This window comes from Cetorhinus maximus, chromosome 28 (assembly GCF_964194155.1).
Source record: "Cetorhinus maximus chromosome 28, sCetMax3.hap1.1, whole genome shotgun sequence".
Taxonomy (NCBI): domain Eukaryota; kingdom Metazoa; phylum Chordata; class Chondrichthyes; order Lamniformes; family Cetorhinidae; genus Cetorhinus; species Cetorhinus maximus.
Genome location: NC_135906.1, coordinates 20,544,499 through 20,569,241, shown reverse-complemented (window position 1 = coordinate 20,569,241; position 24,743 = coordinate 20,544,499). Strand labels below are relative to the sequence as shown.

Sequence of the window (24,743 nt, the reverse complement as noted above, 5' to 3'; positions counted from 1 at the left end):
GAGGGCCAATTGGCTCAGTTGGCTGGATGGCCGGTCTGGATCGGGTTGGTGATTCGCTCCCTGTTCTGGGCGTGGTGGATTCGGGAGTCTTGGGGCCTGCCTCCTTGCCCTACCTGAGGCGGTGGTCACGGCACTGTGTAGGCTGGACCTGCGTTGCTGAATAAAGAAGGTTTATGTGGCAGGGGCTGGAACTATTTTTCAACAAGGGTGTCCTGAGTTTCACAATGTCTTCTTCGACCATAACCACGAGGTACCCATAATGCATTGAGAATTCTCATGCTTTGGTCAAATAAATATGGGCTTATTAAAGTTAGAGTTGTCAGTGCTAATTAGAATAATTTGCACCATTGACACATAATGGAACTTGAGAGCTCCCAAGTTGGTTGACGAACAGCACAGACGTAGTTAAGAACCTGGAGCCTTGTTATAGAAAGGGATATGGAAGCACTGGAAATGGTGTAGAAAAGATTTACAAGAATAATACCAGAGTCAAAGCTATCAGGAAAGGATGGGTATCCTCGCCCTTGAAAAAAGAAGGCTGAGGGGTGACCTAATCGAGGCCTTTAAAATGATGAAAGCTTTTGATCGAGTGGATACAGAGAGTATGTTTCCTCTTGTGGGGAAGAGCAGAACTAGTGGCCGTCAATGTAAGGAAGTCACTGAGAAATCCAATCAGGGATTCGGGAGAAACCCCTTCACTCAGCAAGTGGTGAGAATGTGGAATTCGCTATGACAGGGAGTGGTTAAAGTGAATAGTATAGATACATTTAAGGGGAATCTAGACAAGCATATATGAGGGAGAAGGGAATAGAGGGTTAGGATGATAGAGTTAAATAAGGGATGATTCCAGGAGGTTTGAGTGGAGCACGAACACCGATGTGGGCTGGTTGGATCGAATGGCCTGTTTCTGTGATGAATATTCTATGTAATTCCTTCCACTTGGCTGTGAATGTCCCATAATGCTAACCTTGAGGAAAACAATGACCACCCTCTAGGACTGCCGTCATGTCTCCAGGGGTTAAAGATTGATTTCCTGGGCACAACTGCAAGTAACACCCAGGAGAAAACTCACAGAGACATTAAATGTACTGTGCTTTTTAAAAAAATATTTCCTGTGAACACATCCATTTTTAGCTATCAGATTATTGGAGACGGGGAGAAAAGTGAAGGGTCTAAACTTCACAAGCCCTTCATTGGCTGCTCTAATGTAGGGAAACAGAGCAACTTGTGCAGGAATGAGAACAAGAACTCTTGTGCCTCTCTTCCCTTTATTCTCAAATTTTCCCAAGGTTTGTCAAGTTTCCCTATTTTCAATTTTAATTCTGATGAGGCATCTGCTCTTGAAGCATTAGCCTCCCTTTTCTCTTGCCATATGCTGACTGACCCATTATGTAATCTCCACTGTTTTCTGCTTCATCTACTGTAGACGGTGCGACTGGGTTTCTGAAGACTGAAGGGTTGGAGGGTAAAGTGTGATGGTGGTGGGATCGATCTACGAAAGGGTCAACACTGGCCACTCTCTCCTGATTATTAAGCTGGGTGTATTATTGTGTAATATAATTTCACAAGCTTCTTGAATGATTAATTCTAAGGATTTGCATGCCACTGACAACGCCAGCATTTGTTGCCCATCCCTAGTGGCCCTTGAGAAGGTGGTGGGTGAGCTGCCTTCTTGAACCGCTGCAGTCCATATGGTGTAGGCACACCCACCGCGCTGTTAGGAAGGGAGTTACAGGTTTTTGACCCAGCGACAGCGAAGGAACGGCCGATATATTTCCAAGTCAGGATGGTGGGGAGGGTGGATCTTTTGCAGGTGATGATAATCCTATATGCCTGCTACTCTTATCTCTCTAGGTGTTGTTAGTTAAACCTGTAGCAAACTGAAAACAAAAAAAAACCTAAGGCTTCTTTAAAATAGATTTTACTAAAGAAACTGCAACAAACCAAGGAGCAAGGCCTGATATAACTCTCAGCAGTCTGTGATTTTATTTACAAACCATGAACTCCCAAAAAATGTGGCTCCCTCTATAGGCACACTGTCCCCACTCGTCCAATAAACAGTGAACGATGAACGGATAAAAATATTGTTAAAGGTGACAACTCGAAGGTTCCTGGCAGGCAGGGATAACTTTACCTAATATGGCCACAGCCTGGTCCCTTTGCAGGAAAGACCAAACATGGCACCTGGGTCTCTGAGGCCCAAGTGGCTCCACAGTTCTTGCCACAATGTACCGGATATTCTGCCTCCTTTGCAATTTACATATTCCTAAAGCTGACAAACGCGGCCCTGCAATGCACATCGCACTGCAAACAACGAGTGTCTGTTCTTTATTGCAAGAATTCTGCTTGAAGAATCGAGTGCTATCTCCTTTGATCTGCACGCCCTCCAGCAGAAACCTCAGCCTACAATTTGCACCATGCCCTCGGGTAAGGTGCAGTGTATCCTGAGGCGTCCCTCTCCGACGCACACTTTAAAATCCCAATCCCCGCCAATTCCCGCAAATAGTAAAGGGCTGCTCATGGACATCTTACTGATTCCCTCAGTATCACCTCAAAATAGCACACACAGTTCGTTTCCCTGTGACCCACTGACTGTTGCCATGAACGTCGACGAGCTGCCATTTTTTTTGCACCAGCCGTTGGTTGGTGGCTGAGGGAGCAGTTTTGGCCAAGACGAGATAAAGCTGAGCTGCTTTATCTCCTTCCAATGATACCGTCGGATCCTCAGCTCCCTTCCATAGCACTGTCCAAGAGAAGAGCGAGGGGGTTCCTCCCTGACGCCCTGCCCCAGTATTGAGCCCTCAACCAACATCGCTTACAAAAAAAAACGTGTTAGAAGGTTATTATCTCATTGCAGTTTGTGGGATCTTGCTGTGCGCGACTTGAGAAGCCGTGCCTCCGATGTTACAACAGAGGCTGCGCTCCAGTAGTGATTCATCGGCTTTGAAACATCCCGAGGTCATGAAAGGCGCTATCTAAATGCAAGTCTTTCTTTGCAAGGGGTGGGGGGGGGGGCAACCGATGTGCAGTGTGCGCAATGGCCTGGATATTCCCAAAGATCCCCCCTCCTCTTTTCAGAACTTTGTGAGGGTTAATGGGTGTGATGCAGCGGGAGGGTGACTGGCCTCTGGGCTATGCTTCATCTGGCTCTGAGCTGCTGCTAGCGCTGGGTGACAGCAAAGGGCGTGGGACAGGAAACGCGGCCTCAGATTAAACAGGAAGAGGGTTTCTTCTGCAGAAACAGGAAGCGTTTCTATTGGTCGGTCTACTGCAGCACAATCAATAGCAAAGCCTTTCTTTTACATTTCACCCAGTTGTTTGGGGGGGTTCTGGAGTAAATAGACAGGATCAGATTGAACACAGCCCTCTCCTGGGTGGCTCCCCAAAGAAGGAACGTGCATTTATATAGCACCGTTCACAACCTCAGACACGCCAAAGCGCTTTGCAACCAATGAAGTTCCTTTGAGGTGCAGCCACTGGTGTCATGTAGCAGCCCATATAAGGCAACAATGTGTCTCCAACCTGACTTCTCCCATCAGTTACTGAGCAATATTCAACAGGAGGATATAAGGATGTGCGGACTGAAACATGATCATTTCTCATCCCTCAGCATGTAATCCGGGCTGACACTCCCTGTGCAGCACGGAGGGTGTGCTGCAATGTCTTTGAAATGAGACCTTAAACCGGGGCCCCCTCGCCTGCCTCCTCGGGTGGTGGGGGGCTGTAAATGTGTATTATTTTGAAGGAGAGTGGGGGAGTTCTCCCTGGTGTGGTGGGCCAATATTTCAAATTGCAACCAAACATCACGAAAACGCAGCAGATCTGCTCGTTCCCTCGTTGCTGTTTGCGGGAGCTTGCTGTGCGCAAATTGGCCGACTACGTTTTCCTACGTGACCACGCTCCAAAGGTACTTGGCTGGCTGTGAACCAGATTGGAAGGTGGGAGAAGTGCAAGCTACTTCTTACATCAGCCCTACCATAGCCCCTGTAGCATCAAGGGGGTTGCGTTCCTTCGCTATTTTGTGATAGAAAATACTGTGCAAATACTCCCCGATGCCTCAAAGGTGTTCAACTGAAGGTTCTGAGGCAATCATCCATTTCCAATGGTCAACCCTCACCTCCTGCTCCTTCCATAGAAACAAGTCACACAGCACACAAGCCTGTAGGGTATAAATATTCCCTCGTGCGTAGCCTATGGGCCTTACACTCTTTTCCCAGCCACTCCAATGTGCCATGTGGCATTGGCGATAATCTCCGGCCACTCATCTTTTTTGCCAATCAAGGTGGGGGAGGGGGGTGCTGGGATATGGTCCAGCTCCGACTTTGAGGGAGTTAGTCCACTCGGAACCAACTGCATCGAGGAGAAGAGGCAAGCGGGACGAATCAGAATTTATTTTTGAAAAAGGAATTTTGTTTCCCGCTGACTTCATTTGGAGCCTTGATTTTAATTAAAGTCCCCCCCGCCTCCTCACCCCGACTTGCCCACCCTCCCCTCCCCCTCCCCCTCCCCGCCTACTGGAAACAGGTGGAGGGGAGATGGGGGCTGGTGGGGGGGGGAGGGGGTGCAGATGAAATGGAAGAAGAGTTGTACACACTCTCTACCTGCCCTGACCTGACTGACTGTGATTTTCAATTGCAAACAAACCAAGATTTAGTGGGGGGCTGAAATCACAGACTAATCCAGAAGGTGCATAACGTTGGGGTTAAAGACTCTTCTTACCTTTACCAGGAGCTGTGCGACTGATTAACAACTCTGCTGCCAAACACCCTTCTGCCCCACCAACCCCCAAAGCCAACCTCTCCCGACCCCCCACCGGACATCTTTCCTGCCCCTTGCGGGTCAGTACTCCAGTGGTCAGCGTCCTCGCTCTTTTTGCTGAGACGCTTGTGAAATATTTCTTGTTCACCTCAAGTGGTGTCTAACACTCTTTTGTGACTGTTAACTGAATGTGTGACAAAGCATTAACGATTGTGATGTTACCACTGGGATTTTTTTTTTAAATTATACCTGTCACTTCATTCCTGTAAAGTGTGAGGACAGACTGAACTGAAGATATATAAAACTGACAGGTATATGCAAAGCAAAATGGACATGGATCACACCAAGCCAACAAAGAGAATGAAGGAACTTGCATTTATATAATGCCTTTCACCACCTCATCACATCCCAAAGTCCTTTACAACCAACTAAATCCTTCTGAAGTGCAGTTACTGTTGTAATGCGGGACACACGGCAGCCAATTTGTGCACAGCAAGCTCCCACAAACAGCAATGTGATAATGACGAGGTGATCTGTTTTAGTGATGTTGGTTGAGGGATAAGTATTGGCCAGGACACACCCAGGGATAACTCCCCTACAAGGTAGTGTCATGAGATCTTGTAGGTGCACCTGAGAGATCGGATGGAGCCTCAGATTAACGTCTCATCCAAAAAATAAATAAAATTGGCACCTCTGACAGCGCTGCACTGGGAGTGGTAGCCGAGATTGTGGGCTCAAGTCACTCATTTGGGTCGAGGTAGAACAAGTGGAGCTTCCAAGACTGAGATCAATAGACTTTTGTTGGGTAAGGGTATCCAGGAATATGGAGCAAAGGTGAATAAATGGAGTTGCGGTGGAGATCAACTATGATCTCGTTGAATGACGGACGAATCTGGAGGGGCTGAATGGGCTAGTCCTGTGGTTCTACTCAGTTTTCACCAAGCTTGCTTTTTCACACTAGTGATGGTTTCATTGATTAAAAGATACAATTTTAGCTGAAGTGCTCCTGAACTATGCGACACCAACTTTTATTTAATTGTATGTCAAAGCAAGTTCTATTATGCTAGCAGTCCTGTTGTTATTGCATAATTAATAATCGGTCCCTTTTTAATGTATCGATGTATTAAGGGCAGAGACAAAAAGAGCTGTATTTCTGTAACTGTCAGCCCCTGTTTTTAAAATAAGTCCTCAGTTATGGGAAGTGACTTGGCTTCATTGCAAAATAGCAAGGATGCAGCAAGAGAAATTACCAAGACAACGGGCAAGATGGTGGGTAAGTTGAAGAGAGCAGCAACCAAAACTAAGGCCCTGTAACTGGAAATCAAATGGTCACAAGTCTGATTGGTTAACCACAATCATCGACTTCATTGCGAGACCTTTTGATTCATTCCTTCTCCAGACCAAAGGAGGTGTTCACTGCTTCTTTCAGTTTTGCTGAAACCAGTTACTGTACATTTCATTCCCGATATAACACACAGCATGGTTAATAAGCAGCTGATGATATGAATTAAGCAACTTTTGAATTAACGCAGTGATGACTGTGCACAATTTATTCCCATCTGGAAGTGTATGGTTCCCGTATCCCCGGTGATAGTGTCCGTGTTGTAATGCTTCTCCGTAAAACTGGAGCTCAATCAAAGTTCTACTGCTCGTAACCCTCATGCCTACCGAGTCCCATTAGCCCATCTCCGCCTGTACTCACTGGCCAACACTGGCTGCTGGTCTGGAAAGACCTCAGGTTTACTCTTATTTTCAAACCTACCCATGCTTGGCACCCACCTCCCACCACCATATCTAACCCCCCTTCCACTCCCCGCCCCCCGACTCCCACCACATTTCTGCAACCTCCTTCCAGCCCTACAAATGTCCGAGATCTCTGCAATCTTCTCATTCTGACCTCTCGCGCGGCCCAGATTGACACAGCTCCACCAATGACAGCCATGACTTCAGCTGCCAAGAGGCTGATCTCTGGAATTCGCTCCAAAAACCTCTCCACTGCTCTACCTCTCTCTCCTCCCTTAGGACACTCACTTGTAACTTAACCCCATTACCAACCTTTTGGTCGCTTGTCCCAATATCTATTTATGTGACTTAGTATCACATTTTGTTTGGTAAGTACAGCATAGTTAAGGGGGATAGGCACTGTTCTCCGCAGCCAAGAGCCCGAAGGCTGTGTTGCCTGCTCAGTTCCAGAGTTGCGAACATCTCCTTGGTGTTGGGGAGGAACTTGGAGTGGGAGGGGTGGTGGTCAATGTTGGTATCACAGTGAGGTCTAAGAAAGAGGTCTTGCTAAGGGAGTATGAAGACCTAGGGGCTAAAATAAAAAAGCAGAACCACAGAGGTAAAAATCTCTGGATAACTACTTGAGCCGGGAGCAAATTGGCACAGGAGAAATAAGATCCCAAAGTGGAATGCACGGCTCAAAGATTGGTGTGGGAGAAATGGGTTTCAATTCATGGGGCACTGGCACCTGCACTGGGGAAAGAGGGAGCTGCACCCTTCACCTGAACGGCTATGGGACCAGCGTCCTGGCGAATCCTATAACTAGGTCTGTAGAGTGAGCTTTAAACTAAATAGTGGGGGGAGAAGGTTCATGTGAGGGGAGATTTGGAAAGTTAAAGAGAAAAGACAAGGCAAGAGGGCAGGGCAGCAACATGAGCCATGGCAACCAGATTGTGACAGGAACGCACAGAGTCTAGAAACATAAGACTGTACCAGCAAGTTAGGCCAGAGTAGGGAAAAATGGGAAAAAGACAGAATTAAAGGCTCTTTATCCGAATGCAGGTGGCATTTGTAACAAGATTGATGAACTGGTAGCACAAATCGGAATAAATGAGTATGATGATTGCCAGCACAGAGACTTGGTTTCAAAGTGACCACAGCTGGAAACGGAATATTCAAGGGTTTTTGACATTTCATAAGGATAGGAAGCAAGGGGAAGGAGGTGGGGTAGCTCTGTTAATAAAGGATGAGATTAGTGCAATAGTGAGAAATGATCTTGGTTCGAATGATCAAAATGTTGAATCAGTTTGGGTGAAGATAAGAAATAGCAAAGCAAAGAAGTCACTGGTGGGTGTAGTTCATAGGCTCCCTGACAGTAGCTACACTGTAGGACAGAGTATAAATCAGGACACAATAGGGGCTTGTAAGAAATATACTGCAATAATGGTGGGTGACTTTAATCTTCATGTAGATTTGATGAACCAAATTGGCAAAGATAGTCTGGAGGATGAATTCAAAGCCTGTATTCAGAACAGTTTCTTAGAATAATGTGTTCTGGGATCAACCAGGGAATAGGCAATTTTAGACAAGTGTCATAAAAGCTGATGCCCACCACAAATTACTTGTGGGCATATTGAACTTTTTAAGGAAGACGTGTGTGTTTTTAAAGAAATACAAGCAAGGACACTGATCAAAAAGCAGCTGGTCAAGTGAAGTGACCATTTCTGGAAAATCCCTGTGTGGATTATACTGTCCTGAGAGAACATGGAATGTCACATTTGAAAAGGTGTCATGACCTTCTTCAAGCAGGGACACTTAAAAGGCAGATAGGAAAAATGCAAAAGACTGAACTTTAATCTCCTATGGTTGCCAAGACAAAAGACTGATCTGCACATCTCAGCAGTCGCCCCAAAATCCATCTCCTGTTGATTCATATCTTAGAATGTGTGAAATAGCTGGAGATCAAAGAAAACAGACTCTGGGGGCAAGACATGGTTTTTCTCCCTTACAGGAATAGACAGGGGAAAATGGGTTAAAAAGCTGGCTGCAGAGCAGTGTAGTATGTGCTGGTGTGCTGTGAGGTTCACAGCAGAAGACCAACTAGTCACCTCTGCAGTTGAAGGCAAGTTTCTCTTTCTCCTCTCTCTCTCTCTCTCTCTCTCCCCCCTCTCTCCCCCCCTCTCTCCCCCCCTCTCTCTCCTCCCTCTCTCTCTCTCTCTCTATCTCTCTATCTCTCTCCCTCTCTCCCTCTCTCCCTCTCTCTCTCTATATTGCTGAAAGCAAGCCTCAACAAAGCCACAAACAAAAAGGTAAAAAAAGCAAGGAAAGGTTAAGGACGGTGTCAAATCAAAAGGAAAGACATACAACACCACAAAGATCAGCGGTAGGCCAAAAGATTGGGAAAATTTTAGAAACCAGCAGCGGATGACTAAAAAAAAAATAAAGAGGGAGAAATTAGAGTATGAGAGAAAAGTAGCGAGAGATATAAAAGCAGGCAGTAAAATCTTCCAGAAGTATACAAAAAGAAAAAGCCTAGCCAAAGTAAGTGTTAGTCCCTTAGACGGTGTCTGGAGAATTAATATCGGGAAAGAAGGAAATGGCAGAAACTTTGAAAAATATTTTGGATCTGTCTTCACAATAAAAGACACAAAAAGCATCCCCCGAAAGTAGAAGAAAATCAAAAGGCAAAAGGAAGGGAGAAGCTCAAAACCATCACGATCACTAGAGAAAAAGTTTCGAGGAAAATGAATGGAGCTAAAGACTGACAAGTCCCCTGGACATGATAGCCTGCATCCTCAGGCCTTAAAAGAAGTGGCTGCAGGGATAATGGACGCATTGCTTGTCATCCTTCAAAATTCCTGGGATTCTGGAAAAGTCCCAGAGGACTTGAAAGCTGCAAATGTAACACCTCTAGCCGGGAAAGGAGGGTGATGGATAGCAGGAGACAGATACAGGCCAGTTAGCCTAACGTCTGTCATTGGGAAAACGCTAGACTCCATTACTAAGGAGGTAGCGGTAGGACATTTTGAAAATCATAGCGTAATCGGGCAGAGTCAGCATGGTTTTGTGAAAGGGAAATTGTGTTTGACAAATAGAAACATAGAAAATAGGAGCTGGGGGAGGTCATTCGGCCCTTCGATCCTGTTCTGCCATTCAATATGATCATAGCTGATCCTCTACCTCACTGCCATACTCCTGCTCTCTCTCCATACCCCATGATGCCTTTAGAGTCTAGAAAAGTATCTATTTCCTTCTTAAATATATTCAGTGACTTGGCCTCCACAGCCCTCTGTGGTAGAGAATTCCATAGGTTCACCACCCTCTCCTAAGAGTTCTTTGGGGATGTAACAAGCAGGGTGGATAATGGGGAATCACTTGATGTGATGTCAATTGGCACCCTATCCACCACCTTAAACATTCATTCCCTCCACCACCGACACATAGTGGCAACAGTGTGTACCATCTACTAGATGCACTGAAAGAACTCACCAAGGCTCCTTGGACAGCACCTTCTAAACTCCCGACCTGTACCACCTAGAAGGACAAGGACAGCAGACACATGGGGACAACGCCACCTGGAATCTCCCCTCCAAGTCACTCACCATCGCTGTACTTTCACTGTCGCTGGGTCAAAATCCTGGAACTCCCTCCCTAACAGCACTGTGGGTGCACCTACAGCACATGGCCTGCAGCGGTTCAAGAAGGCAGCTCACCACCACCTTCTCAAGGGTAATTAGGAATGGGTAATAAATGCTGGCCCAGCCAGCGATGCCCACGTTCCATGAACGAATAAAAATTAAAGCATTTGGATTTCCAAAAGGCATTTGATAAGGTGCTACATAAAAGGTTGCTACATAATATAAGAGTTCATGGTGTTGGGGGTGATATATCACCACTGATAGAGGATTACCTAACCAACAGGAACAGAGAGTCAGGGTAAATGGGTCATTTTCAGGTTGGCGAACTATATCTAGTGGAGTGCCACAGGGATCAGCGCTGGGGCTTCAGCTACTTACAACCTAAATTAAAGACTTGGATAAAAGGAACAAGTGTGTTGTAGCCAAACTTGCTGACAATACAAAGATAGGTAGGAAAGCAAGTTTTGAAGAGGACACAAGTGTCTGCAAAGGGATATTGATAGGTTGAGTGAATGGGTAAAAATTTGGCAGATGGATAATAATGTGGGAAAATGTGAGGTTGTCGACAATGGCAGGAAGAATAGAAAATCAGAATATTAGTTAAATCGAGAGAGACTGAAGATGTTCTTGTACATGAATCACAAAATGTTAACATGGAGGTACAGCAAGTAGTTAGGAAGGCAAATGGAATGTTGGCCTTCATTGCAAGGGGGATGGAGTATTAAAGTAGGGGAGTCTTGCTACGGCTTTAGAGGGAATTGGTGAGACTGAACCTAGAATATTGTGTACAGTTTTGGTTTCCTTACTTGCACTGAAAACAGTTCAGAGAAGGTAGACTAGACCAATTCCTTGGGTGAAGAGGTTGGAATATACTCACTGGAGTTCAGAAGAATAAGAGGTGATCTTATTGATAAATATAAGATTCTGTGGGGTCTTAACAGGGTAGATGTTGAGAGGATGTTTCCCCTTGTGTGGAAACTAGGGGGAACAGCTTAAAAATAAGGGATCCTCCATTTAAGATGGAGATGAGGAGGAATTTCTTCTCTCAGGGGATTGTTAGCGTTTGGAATTCTCTTCCCCAGGGAGCAGCGGAGGCTGGGTCATTGAATATATTCAAGGCTGCATTAGACAGATTTTTGATCTACAAGGAAGTCAAGGCTTATGGGGGGAGCAGGCAGGAAAATGGAGTTAAAGCCACACTCAAAGCAGCTATGTTCTTATTGAATGGCAGAGAAGGCTCAATGGCCCAATTCTGCTCCTATTTCTTACGTTCTTTATGATCTAAGACTTCTGTGAAGTGCCTTGGCATGTTATATTATGTTAAGGCACTATATAAATGCGAATTTATGTTGCTGTTACAAAGGCAGTTCATAACCATAATCCAGTGTCATCTGCTTCTATAATTTTAGCAGCAACTTATATTTATATAGTGTTTTTAACGTAATAAAACACACTTCACAGGGACATTAGAAAACAAAGCATGACAACCAGCCACATAAGGAGATATTAGGTCAGATGACCAAAAGCTTGGTCAAAGAAGAAGGTTCTAATGAGTGTCTGAAAGAAAGAAAGCGAGATAGAGAGAGATGGAGAGGTGTAGGGAAGGAATTCCAGAGCTTGGGGCCTAGACAACGGAAGGCACGGCCACCGGTGCTGGAACAATTATAATTGGGGAGAGACAAGAGGCCATGATTAGAGGAGCGCAGATATCTCGGAGGTGGTGGAAATAGGCGGTCTTAGTGATGGTGTGAATATGAGGTCAGGAGCTCATCTTGGGATCAAACGTGTCACCAAGGTTGCAAACAGGCTGACCCAATCTCAGTCTATTGCCAGGGAGAAGGCTAGTGTTGGTCGCTGGGAACAGAGTTCGGAGCAGGGACTGAAAACAATGGCTTCGGGCTTCCTAAAATTTATTTGGAGGGAACTTCTACTTATGCAGTACTGCGAGATATGCAATCTGATAACTTAGGAACTGTTCAAGAGAAGAGGGAGGTGGTGAGAGAGTCCTGCAAATGAAACAATCCCATTCTGTTCATAGAAAACGTTGGAAAAACTCAGCAGGCCTGACGGCATCTGTGGAGAGAAAAACAGTCAACGTTTCAAGTCTGTATGACTCTTCTTCAGAGCTAAAGAGAAGTGGAAATGTGATGAAATTTATACTGTTTAAGTGGTGGGGGGTGGAGCTGGTGAAGCTGGATAGAAGGCCAGCGATAGGTGGGGGCAAAGGAGAGGTTGACAAAGATGTCATGGACAAAAGGACAAAGAGGGTGTTAATGGGAGTGGTAAGGGCTAAAGGAGGTCCTAATAGTGGCAAAGGTAAGAAAGCAGAATGTGTTATTAGCAGAACAGGGTAGGCACTCTGAAAAGCGCAACATGAATAAGTAATAGATGGCCCTTGTGGGGGTGGGGTTGGGGGGGGAGGGGGTGGTGGGGGGGGGACAAAAAAGATCGAAAATAAGATAAAAAGGGGTGATAAGAAAGAGGGATAAAACAACGAATAAATGTTAACTCCATTTCTCTCTTCCACAGAGGCCGTCCGGCCTGCTGAGTTTTTCCAGCATTTTCTGTTTCCCTGTCAGATTTCCAGCATCTGCAGTCTTTTGCTTTTACCCCAGCCTGTTCATGCTGTGGGCAGCTCGTTCACATCTCCCAGCGACGGGCACAGGAGAGTGCAGTCAGAAGGTGTCGAGCTCAGTTCCCGGGCGATGCACTCTGGAGGGAGGTCTGGGGGCCTCAACTTGCTGCAATATTCATCCCTCACACAACGTCGCTAGAAACTGATGATCTGGGTCACTAACACGTCGCCGCTTGTGGGAGCTTGCTACGCGCAAATTGACTGCTGCGTTTCCTGCATTGCAACCGCCCCTCAAAAGTACTTTATTGGATGTAAAGCACTTCTGAGGGCATGAAGGACGCTGTAGGAATGTAAATTCCTTCAGATAGTTTCGTGATGATGCTTTCGTTCCTTCAGCCCAGAATCGGAGACTGGCAAAGCTGAAAAGAAATAATAATCTGCAAACCCTGGCGCAACTTTGGTGTCTTTCATCAGGTAGGTTGGCCGGTTATTTAATACAGACCTGTGGTTGATGCACAGGGCAGGTTGAGCTATGAGCTGCAGTGAAAAAGTCTTGGTGACTTGCCCTGTGTGTACCGAAGCAAGAGGTATTTCCCCTAGCCTGCAGCCACGGTGAGGGGAGTGAGTGTATGTGAGGTTAGGTGATATGCAGCTGTGGTTAAAGGAACCTGACCAAGATTATAAATTTGACTGGACTCAGTTAATGCGACAATGTACTGCTGAGATGTTGTGGTCAGGAGCTGAATGCAAGATTAATTCCAGTTTAATAACATGTCAAACATGACGCCTTTACTCGTTTCCCTCAGCGCATCTCCATTTTCCCTCAGCCATAACCTAACATCCCTGGTAGAAACCATTCTCTTGGGGATGACAGTTCTAATCCCACTTTCCTGCACCCGGGTCCATGGCCTTGCAGGTTACAGCACTTCAGGCGCAGATCCAGGTATCATTTAAATGAGTTGAGGGTTTCAGCCTCAACCACCAATTCAGGCAGTGAATTCCAGACGCCCACTGCCCTCTGGGTTTTTCCTCATGTCCCCTCTAATCCTTCTACCAATCACCTTAAATCTATGCCCCCTGGTAATTGACCTCTCAGCTAGGGGAAGCAAGACTTTCCTGTCTACCCTATCTAGGCCCCTCATAATTAGGTCACCCCTCAGCCTCCTCTGATCTAAGGAAAACAACCACAGCCTGTCCAATCTTTCCTTATAGCTGCAATTTTCAAGCCCTGGCAACATTCTTGTAACTCTCCTCTGTACCCTCTCCACAGCAATTATATACCTTCCTGTAATATGGTGACCAGAACTGTACCCAAAATTCCAGCTATGGCCTAACCAGCATTTTATACAGTTCCATCATTACATCCCTGCTTTTGTATTCAATACCTCGCCCAGTAAAGGAAAGGATTCCATATGCTTTCTTGACCACCTTGTCCACCTGTCCTGCCACCTTCAAGGTCCTGTGGACATGCACTCCAAGGTCTCTCACTTCCTCAACCCCTCTCAAAATCCTCCTGTTTATTGAGTGTTCCCTAGCTTTGTTTGCCCTCCCCCAAATGCTTTACCTCGCACTTTTCTGGATTGAATTCCAATAGCCACTTCTCTGCCCACTCATGCAAACCATTGATATCATTCTGGAGTCGACAGCTATCCTCTTCACTAACAACCGCACGGCCAATGTTTGTCTCATCTGCAAATTTCAATCATGCCTCCCACATTTAAGTCTAAATCATTAACATGTACAACAACCATCAAGGGCCCCAACACTGAGAGCTGTGGAATGCCACTGGAAACTGTTTTCCATTTGCAAAAACCTCCATCAACCATTACCCTTTGTGATATTCAGAAATATTCAGTCGTTGTCAAATATTCAGCCAGAAACATTCAGCCCCTGTCAAACACCCACAGGGGTGCGATAATCAGTTCCAATCTTGAAGTATTTAGCTGGTGCACCTATCAGTGTGCATGGAAACTGTAAAGCGTGCCACACAGAGCTATGCATTGCAAGAACAGGAGAGTTAGTGATGAAAGGCCTTGTGATCATTTTTGTGCTGTCACTGGTATAAACAGGCCAGCTCAGAGTGATAAACTGTAAGTCCCCCTGAGGGTTAGGACTGGCAAAACAGATAATTCAGAGAGGAGGAGATCACATAGTGTGGTGAGATCGGACATCTATCAGCAGCTTTCCTTGTTCTGAGTAGAGGTAGTGGTATTGTTACTGGACCAGGAAAACCTGGGGTAATGCTCGGGTTCGAATCCCACTCAAGGCAGACGATGGAATTTTAAAGCAATAAAAATCTGGAATTAAAAAGTCTGATTATAACCATGGAACCATTGTCATTAAAACCCACCTGGTTCACTAATGTCCCTTTAGGGAAGGAAATCTGCCGTCCTTACCCGGTCTGGCCTACATGTGACTCCAGACCCACAGCAATGTGGTTGACTCTTAAATGCCCTCTGAACAAGGGCAATTAGGGATGGGCAATAAGTGCTGGCCCAGCCAGCGACACCTGCATCACATGAATGAATGAATAAAAAAAGAGGGTCCAAAATTGGTTAATCGGAAGTTATTCTAAAATATATCCACAAGGGTCATTAAACCTTTCTCAGACACAAAGCCCTGTGCGTGCTTGGGCGAGAGTAGTCCATTCTTTCCAAATAAGACTGCAACCAAACAGGTCAAAGGGTGGTTCTGCGAAAATAGGGCCCTCGACTAACATCTTTCACAGAGGAAGGGCCATATTAGGCATGAGCTGAAGTTTCTCAACTCGCACCTTGCATTGCTGCACTCTTCCTTCAGAGGTTCAAAGGTTACTGCGCTGCACAGAAACACCACACCAAAGCAACTCTGTGCACTCCTCCAATCTGTTTCCCATCAGAAACCACTAGCAGCAGTAAAAGTTACACACTTTACACAGCAGCCTCACTACATCCTGGCTGCGCTTTCAACCCAGAAACAGACCCGTTAGGCTCTCCACTGTCAGCTCAACAGCAACACATTTTAGATTGCGTGGTTAAAAAAAAAAATAACAAATGACTGCCATCACATCTGTGTCAGCTCCAGCGAAGGGGCTTTACTGTAAACCCACACGATTTGGATAATGCTTGATTCAAAAGCCCTTTTGGAAGCTCAACGAGGAAATGTGTGGTAACATTTCTCCCAGGTTTCGCATTTCTGATCCGCACAGAGAACTCCCAGCCTGAGTGTGGGGTGGGGGTGGGGGGGGGGGGAACCAGCATACTCTTCAGAATGCAATATTGCAGACGTTGGAAATCTGAACTTCAAAGAGGAAATGCAGGAAATGCTCAGCAGGTCTGGCAGCATCTGCGGAGAGAGCAAAACAAGAGTTAACGTTTCAGATCCGTGATAAGATTCTGAAACATGCATTAACTCTGCTTTTCTTGCCACAGATGCTGCCCAAACCTGCTGAGTACCTCCAGCATTTTCTGTTTTGCTGCCTGTAGAATACCCTGGCACACTCCCACTTGGAGTACTGGGCACAGGTTTTGCCCCTACAATATAAAAGGTACCAGAGAAAAGTCGCAGCATTACGCTCACCCGTTAATGTCTTGTCAAATTATATGATTAAGGTTTGTTAATTACGTTGTGAAGGTTCAGGGAAACAGATGATCGGTTTTGATTGCCTTTGAGCACATATAAATAGGGGATAACTGGGGCACTGGGTTGAGAGCTGGGAGGAGAGCTGTGAGACTGAACGAGTCAATAAACTCTCTCAATGAAGAAAAGCTCTGTTTCGCCAACTGGCTTGAATCCTGTTAACAACCCCCAACCCCACCAACCCCCTACACCGCCCCCACCTGCTCTCCCCCCACCATGTTTGAGGAATGAGTTATGAGATTTTTTTTTAATTGAAATTACCTTCAGGAAATGATGATTCTGGCAAAACCACCTTGATGGCCTGTTCCTAGGTATCCTGATAACACAGAATCACAGAACCACAGACCGGTTGCAGCGCAGAAGGAGGCCATTCGGCTGATCATATCTTGTTGTGGCTCTCTCAAGGAGCAACTTACCTAGTGCCACTCCCCCATCCTTCTCACCATCGCCCTGCACATTCTTCCTTTCCAGGAAAATAATCCAACTCCCCTCTTGAATGTCGCGATTGACCCTGCCTCCACCACACTCTCAGGTAGTGCGTTCCAGACCCCAACCACTTGCTATATGGGAAAGTTTACCCTCGTGTCTCCAATAAGGAGAGGGTTGGTCTCTCATGGGATATCAAGAGACAACCAAGAGAATGGCCCTGAAGTGTAGCAGAGCCGGAGAGGGGAGGGTAACAAACTTCCTTCCCTGTAGGATATTGTTGAACCAATTGGGTTTTTAATTACAGCACTCACAATCACATATTCTGGTTCCAGCGCACAAGATCTCCAGATGCGTTGAGTTCAATTTCCAAACTGGCCTTGTGTTAAACCCACTATGTCCTGGTTGCTAGTCCAATACAAAAGCCCCTACAGCACTGTAGACCCGCGATTTGATAAACCAGTACTCTACAGCCTCAGAAACAGACATCCCAGAGAGCACTTTAATTCAGAGCTTATACGAGATAATTCAAAAGGCCATTAGATGAAACACACAACTATCTTTTGACACACCAAGGCAGCAGAGTGTAAGTTAACATTTATGCAGAGAAGCTCCATGAGATTTTTAAATTCATTCTCAGGATGTCACTGGCTGGGCCAGCATTTATTGCCCATCCCTAGTTGCCCTTGAGAAGATGGTGGTGAGCCGCCTTCGTGGTTTGCTGAGTGAAGTTGCTTCCACAACTGTTGCTGTTCGGTAGAGAGTTCTCGGGAGGTGCGGGGGTGGGGGGTGGGGTTGGAATCTGAGTGTCACCGGTGAGGCCGGCATTTGTTGCCCATCCCTAATTGCCCTTGAACTGAGTGTCTTGCTGGGCCATTTGAGGGCAGTTAGAAGTCAACCACATCGCTGTGGGTCTGGAGTCACATATCAGCCAGATTGGGTAAAGATGGCGGGTTTCCTTCCCTAAAGAACATTAGGTGAACCAGGTCGGCTTTTCTCACAGTCCGGGAGTTTCGTGATCATCATTACTGAGAACAACATTTTATTCCAGATGCATCAATTAATTGAATTTATATTTCTCCTGCTGCCTGGTGGGATGTGAACTCGTGCTGCTGGCGCATTAGTCTAGACCAGAAGAAGGAGGAATGGTCAATATATGCCCATGGCAACAGGACTTGAAGAGGAACTTGGAGGAGATACTGTGTGAGCATGTGCCTGCCGTCCCCCTCCTTCCTAGTTAGAGGCCGGGAGTTACCAGGAAGCGCTTTAGTAATGGATAACTGGTTCAGGTTGCAAGGAAAGAGGAGCGAGTCCTTGATGCAAGGCCTATTAATGAAGCAGTTAGATGCTGTGAAGGGAAGATGGTAGGATTGGTATTCTGGAAGGGAGAGGTTAAAGAGGCTGCGAGCCAGCTTTGTAATGAGGAGAGCTTAGAGAGACTTCTCAAAAGCTCAGAAATATTAAATGATACAGGTCAGACAAAGCCACATTATTGGTGTGTTATTATATAATTTGGAAGAGCTGTACTGCACTGTGGCAAATTACAGAAGAAACGGGAGGGTGTCATTATTGCAAAGTCTCGGTCATATTTTTGTTGCAGAAAATAAGAAGGCACTCAAGTCACAAAACATGAGCCAAGTTAAACCCTGAGTCCTCGCCTACTTGCATTGATGTTGTTCATCAAGGGGAGATGTGAGACAGTACCATTAGATCTGTGCCGGTAAATTTAGCTCTACTCACCCAGCCATAACGTCAGTAACCTTATTAAAGTCTACTGGCACATTTTAGAAGATTTTTGTCGACTCCCCCCATTTTCTCCCATGGGGGTATTGGCTTTGCTGTGTTACAGTTTCTACCATTCATGCCCTGTCCAACAAGTCGCATGCAAGCCCAGACAGTGTGTTCTGGCAGCATATTTGATTGACTGAGGTATCATAGGTACGTGTGACCCTCTCCTCACCTCTAGTCCATACCTGGGGTAGGGATCGCTGGGCTGTGGAGGCTGGATGATTCCTCCCTGATATAGCGCTCAATTGTTCTATGTTGGATTATGTGAGTCTGTTTACTATTGATTCTCGTTGGGCTTGATTGGTTAAACTTGGGTGTGGACTCAGAGAAAAATAAACAAGCGTAGGAGGGGCTGGAAACCAGAGCCGAAACATGGAGCAGACATTTTAAAGCACTGTGAATAAAACCAGTTACACACTAGAAAATAATGTCTTCTCTTTACATCTCAGTGGACTATGGGCACTGGGGCCAATTGGGGAAGATGGATCAATTGCTTGCTTTAAAATATTGGCCAAAGGCAGCAAGAAAATTGGGCATCAACAGTTGCCAAGGCACCATGAAACCATGTAGTTGGTGGCTACATGACATCACTGTGACTAAACAGTTCTCGAGAGAACCCACAAAAGATGGAAATCGCCCAAGTATGATTCACTTCTGTTAGGAGAGATGGGGTTAAAGAAACATGAAGTTGAAACAAGAGTGAATATTCCATTTTTCTGTTTCCAATACTATCTCAAATTCCTGCACCATGCCCTGGCCTGTGTCACCTCCATTATTTCAATGATTACCCGGAAGTAATTTCTACTAATTGTATGTGCACATTGGTTTCCTTCTGACTAGAGCTGTTTCCCCTCACTCTTGTGGCTTTGGTCAAAACCCAGAATGTGATAATATGATCACATTTGGTTTCAGACTTGTAAACGTTCAGTCTTCTGCATCTCGGCCCATTCTACAACTTGGCTGCACAACGTTTACGTGGTTTGGATGAGACATTTAACTAAGGCCCCGTCTGCCCTCCCAGCTGGATGTAAAAGATTCCATGGTCCTATTTCACAAGGAGCAGGAGAGCTCCTCCTGGTGTCCTGGCCAATGTTTCTCCCTCAATGAACATCACTAAAACAGATTATCTGGACATTATCACCGTGTTGTTTGTGGGAGCTTGCTGTGCACAAATTGACCTCTGGGCCAGGATTTTTAGGACGGCGGGGTTTCCCTTCCCACCATTCGAGGATGGAGGACACATCCTCACTGGTACGGCCTGCCCCTCAGCCATTTAATGCTCCAACAAGCATTAATTGGCTGGTGACAGGACTTCCGCCCCTCACTCAGGAGGAAGTCCCGCCTCAGGGAGCTGCCAGCCAATCAGATTGGCCAGCAGCTCTCTAGTCCCAGCAGCGCCAGGAACTGCAGTGGACAGGACTGGGACTGCAAGCGGTCCCCAGGGCCGAGGTCCCAGGAGCCCAGGACCGGGTAAGCGTGGGCGTGTCTCAGGATGGGATGGGGAGGTGAAGCCCTGGGTGGGAGGTATGGGCATGGTTGAAGAGGTCAGGGGGGGAGGGAGGGCCTGCAGAGGCCAGTCCTTTTTGGGGTAATGGGGGGGTGGGTGTCTAAATGTTCAAGGGAAGCTGCTGATGGAGACAACCTCCCCCTCAGTCTCGTCTGAGGCCCGGGTTTGGTGACCACCCCCTCCACCCCCTCACCATGCTCTACCTTCCCCCCAAACCCCACTGACTTGTCTTCCAGGGTGCCCAGCCATCAATGCGCCCTTTGCCCCGTAGTTGCCCCCTCAGCAGCGGCCACCACCAATTGGGCCAGCAGCTCTTGGCGCCAAAGGAGGGTGGGGGAGGGGGTCACAAAAGTCGGGTGGCTCAGTTGGGCTCCCGGCCAATGGCTTGCCTGCCCGCCTTTCCCGCCGTTGGCAAAATGGCACAGAGGTGGGAAGGCAACTGGCACCCCTCCCCCCCCAACCCCTGGGGGATGCTTCCCCGTGCCATTCTGCCAGTGTTCCCGCCTCCCGAGCCTTTTCCAATGGGCCCGGAAAATTCCGGCCAATAAATTGGGAAGGTGCCACCAGTACCTACTGTTCATTCAGATGGTCAAACTGATCCATTCAGCCCCGTTCAGATGAGTTCTCCAATAACTTGACAAACATATATTCACAAAGGAAAATTGAAATGCGCCTAAAGAATAAAGCTACATTAAAAATTAAGCTGGCTTCCAGGCAGATTTTAACTTCCCAGCCAAACCAGGCGCTGAGGTTTCCGTTTGTAAAGCAGCTGCAGGTACCTTGGCAAAATCTCGAACGTCAAATAGATCGAAGGCTTCGAACAGTTCACTCTTCTTCATGTTAAACTTCTCACAGCACGCATTTAAAAACGTCCGGATGTTCTTCAGGCAGAGAAACTGTAAGACAACAAGGAGCAGATAAGACACGGAATCAATGAACCGAAAATCCATCGTCGTTTTAAAACCCCCGGTCGGGATATGTGATTCCTGCCCCCAGTTCTCCCTGTCCCTTTTCACGATTTTTTTGGGTCACACTTTTTGAGTTGGTAGGAAGACAGCAGTCAGAGACAGGCAGAAAGAGAGAAAAGATTCTACATTCATATTGTGCCTTTCACAACTTGAGGATGTCCCAGTACCCTTTACAGACAACCGCAAGCAGCAATGAGCTGACTCGATAATCTGTTGGTTAATAACACTCCTATACCTTAATGTTTCACCCTGGTTATAAGGCGCTGCATAAATGCATGGCGTTTTTGTTGTCACACACTTCCCTGGCCAGAAGATGATTCAAAGGATTGGTCTTTTTTTTTTGTGTGTGTGGGATACCAAACTTGCCTTTTACCCACATTTTCAGTTTAATGCTCTAGGTCCCACTTAGTGCTTCTTAGACATTTGTGGGGGCTCCTTCTGACGGACTCCTTCTGTCTCAGGACTGAGGGGAATTGCGTTTCTCTGACCTTTCCTCGCCACGCAGTCAGTCACCTGAAACCAGGGAGCCTGATACTTTTTTTCCAAATGTTGCCTCCTGGTGGGGTCCTTCACCCACCGGGTGTCACCTCGGGAAGTCATAGGTGCCCATTGTTTTCACTACGGCTGGTGAATCCAATGTTCCTTTGGCACACTGGGCAAGGCTGGTTGAGTGCAGTTGGGACATCGGCGCTTTAGGAGTCAGCGTCAGAACCATTAAATAAAGGACCATTCATTACAAACCAAGAGCAGACGCCACTGTAAAAAGGAGGGGAAGGGTAGGAGGATGAGTAATAGCAGGATCAAGGGCTTGAAGAACTGTTAAGCTGAATTACTAAACCAAACCTCAAACAAGTATTAATGAGAAACCGGGTGTTCAGAACGGAGGGAAGGATATGAATGAGCAGCTATTAATTGGGGTTTTGAGACCAGCCAGGTTGACTGAATAGTCTTTCCCTGCCCTCTAGCCTCCTATGTCGATTGGGGAAGGAAGGATAGAACTTCCGGATCTTTCCGGGGGATGAGAAACACAGCCTTTAGGCTGGTCTCCCAGCAGCAATGATGACAACTGGCATTTATAAAACACATGTAAACATCCTAAACTGCTTCACATTCAGAGGCGTTGTCAAATAGCCTTTTGACTCGGAGCCACATAAGGGGGTAAACAGGTTACCAAAAGTTTGATCAAAGACGTTGGCTTCAAGCCAGCCTCTCAAAAGGAAGAGTGAGAGGTAGAGAGGCGGAGAGGCTCAGGAGGGAAATCCAGAGCTTAGGCCCTCGATAGCTGAAGGCACGGCAGCCAATGGTGGAGAAATTCAATTCAGATATGTACAAGAGGCCAGAATTGGAGCGCAGAAATTCCAGAGGGTCGTGAGTTGGAGAAGATTACAGAGATTGGTCCGGGGGGGTGGGGTGGGGGGTGGTGGTGGGGAATGAGGCCATGGAGGGATTTCAAAACAAAGATGAGAATGTTAAAATTGAGGCCTTGGCGGAACATTCCAGCCTGACTATCAAGGCAGCCTAGTACTGTCGGGATCACACATTGTTGCCAGGAATAGTGGGCTTTCTTCCCTTTAGAATGGAACGGTAGGAATATTGGCACTCGGGAGCAATCCTCCATGGCAGATTTACCTGGCCACACTCCACCGGACTGTGATAAAGCGAGAGAGTCACACCATAGAGCATTACATCACAGAATTTGGCTGTTCAACCCAGCAGAGGTAAATTTAACCTGACTGCCTGGCGAGATTCAGAGAGAACTGGGTGTGCAATGCTGTTTGACACTCATCCCGGTTTTACTCAACATTCAAGCCAATGCAGAGTCAGACTGGGCGGAAGTGTAAATTGACATCCCAACCAATCCCATGGGATTTCCCCTCCTGCAGCAAGTTAGGTTAACATTATCCAGATGGATTTTCTCAACATGTGTCACTGAGCCTGACTAATGCCACTCTCCTACTCACCCTCAATCATATTCCATACTTATTTGCCTAAGTTACTACCCACTTCCATTTTTAAAATATTTCTGGATTCTTAAAGGGTGGTGACCTGTCCTTTCTTTGTAACACAGGGGATTCCAAAGCTATAAGGGGAATCTCCGACTTGTTCCGGTAAACATACCTAGCTTAATTGTTTTATTGGGTGGCAACTGTGTCCAACAAACATTTTAAACCAGGCATCAAAATAACGAGGAAGAGCTGCTCTAACACAACGGTGTAGATCATGATTAATTCAATAAGTTTAAAAATGACAATAGTAAATCATGGCCTGTTCTCACCCCTCTTAGATTTCTTATCCTTGTTGACTTCAGTAATGCGAAGTGAGGGAGGGAGAAAGAATGCAAGGGGAGTGCGAGAAGGAAGAACAGAGTGAGAGAGGGAAGAACAGTGTTGGTGGCGGAGGGGGAGCAGTGGTGGTGAGCGGAGCGAGAGAGGGTAAAATGGAGCAAGAGAGAGAGAAATGGAACGAGAGAGGGGGAACAGAGAGCGAGAACTGGAGCCTAAAAGGGAGAAACAGAGCGAGGTGGAGACAGAGCAGGGGAGGGAGATACAGAGAATAAGGAATGCAGTGAGTGAATTGCAGGTGCAAATTCGATTTGGAGGATACAAGGCAGTGGCCGTTATTCAAACATGCCTGCAAACCAGTCAGGACTTTGAACTAAACAAATCAGGTTATAAAGTCTACAGGAAAGATAGTGGGTAGAAAGAAAGGGTAGCCTTAGTGATTAAGAATGACATCGCATCAATGATAAGAGAGGGTAATAATGAGAGATATGCCGGCAATGGGGACTTTATGGCTAGAATTTTCAGATCGGTGTGCGGGGGCGGGCCCAGCTTGCCGGCAGGTTAAATGGCACGTGGTGACATCGGGCGTGTGTCCCGACATCACCGCGCGTCATTCCGATCTGCACACCCGCCGAACTGTCAAAGACCTGTTAAGGCCATTAGGAGACTAATTTACATATTTAACAGGGCTGCCCGTCCAACCTGAAGGTTGGCGGCGGGCGGGGGGCAGGCGAAGAGCCCGGGCGGCCTTCGCGTTTTTTTTAAGGAAACCTCATCCATGGGCGGGATTCAAGGTTTTATCAAATAAATAAATATATTTTACGCAGTTCATAGACATGTCCCAGCTCATGTGACACTGACGCATGAGGGGACATGTCCAAATCATTTTAATTTTCCGTGCCTCAGGGAGATCACCGCGCTCTTTCGCGGGCAGGCCCCTCCTCCCCGCCCCCCACCCCACCCCCCCCCCGCACAGGTAGCGCTGAGCGCTACCGGCCGCAAGTCATGCTGGGCGGGCCTTATTTGGCCTGCCCACTTAAAATGGCGGCGCGCAGCCGATTGCGGGAAGCGATCGGCACTGCGCCCGCTCCCGACGGGCAGAAAGCCCTGTCCTATAGGTAGAATTAAGAAGTAGGAGAGAATGTGAAGCTGCAGTGGGAGCTGTGTATACGCCCCTGGTGGTAGCTGTTGTAGATTGTATAAGTGCAGAGATCAGACAAGCATGAAGCAAAGGCAGAGTGGGGTTTTAACTTTCATTCATATAGGGACAAGCGGGCTCGCACGTCTCAGAAACTTCTCCAGCGTGTCCGAGATATTTTTCTGCACAGTATGCCCTCGAGCCATCAAAGAAGCCTGCCATATTAGTCTTAGTAACAAGCAACCAACCAGATTCACGACAGCCTAACAGTCCATTATTTATTTAATAGCGATCATAACATGATTGAATTCAACATAATGTTT

General features: G+C 46.7%; 1 protein-coding gene across 1 annotated transcript in view; it reads right to left on the bottom strand.

Moving 5' to 3' along the window:
• The window catches only part of vav1 (vav guanine nucleotide exchange factor 1), a 107,654-nt gene that overhangs the window by 49,195 nt on the left and 33,716 nt on the right, over positions 1-24,743 (bottom strand). The window contains exon 2 of the mRNA XM_078531381.1: positions 20,812-20,928. Coding sequence (XP_078387507.1) covers positions 20,812-20,928 — 117 coding nt within the window. The remainder of the gene's footprint in view (positions 1-20,811; positions 20,929-24,743) is intronic.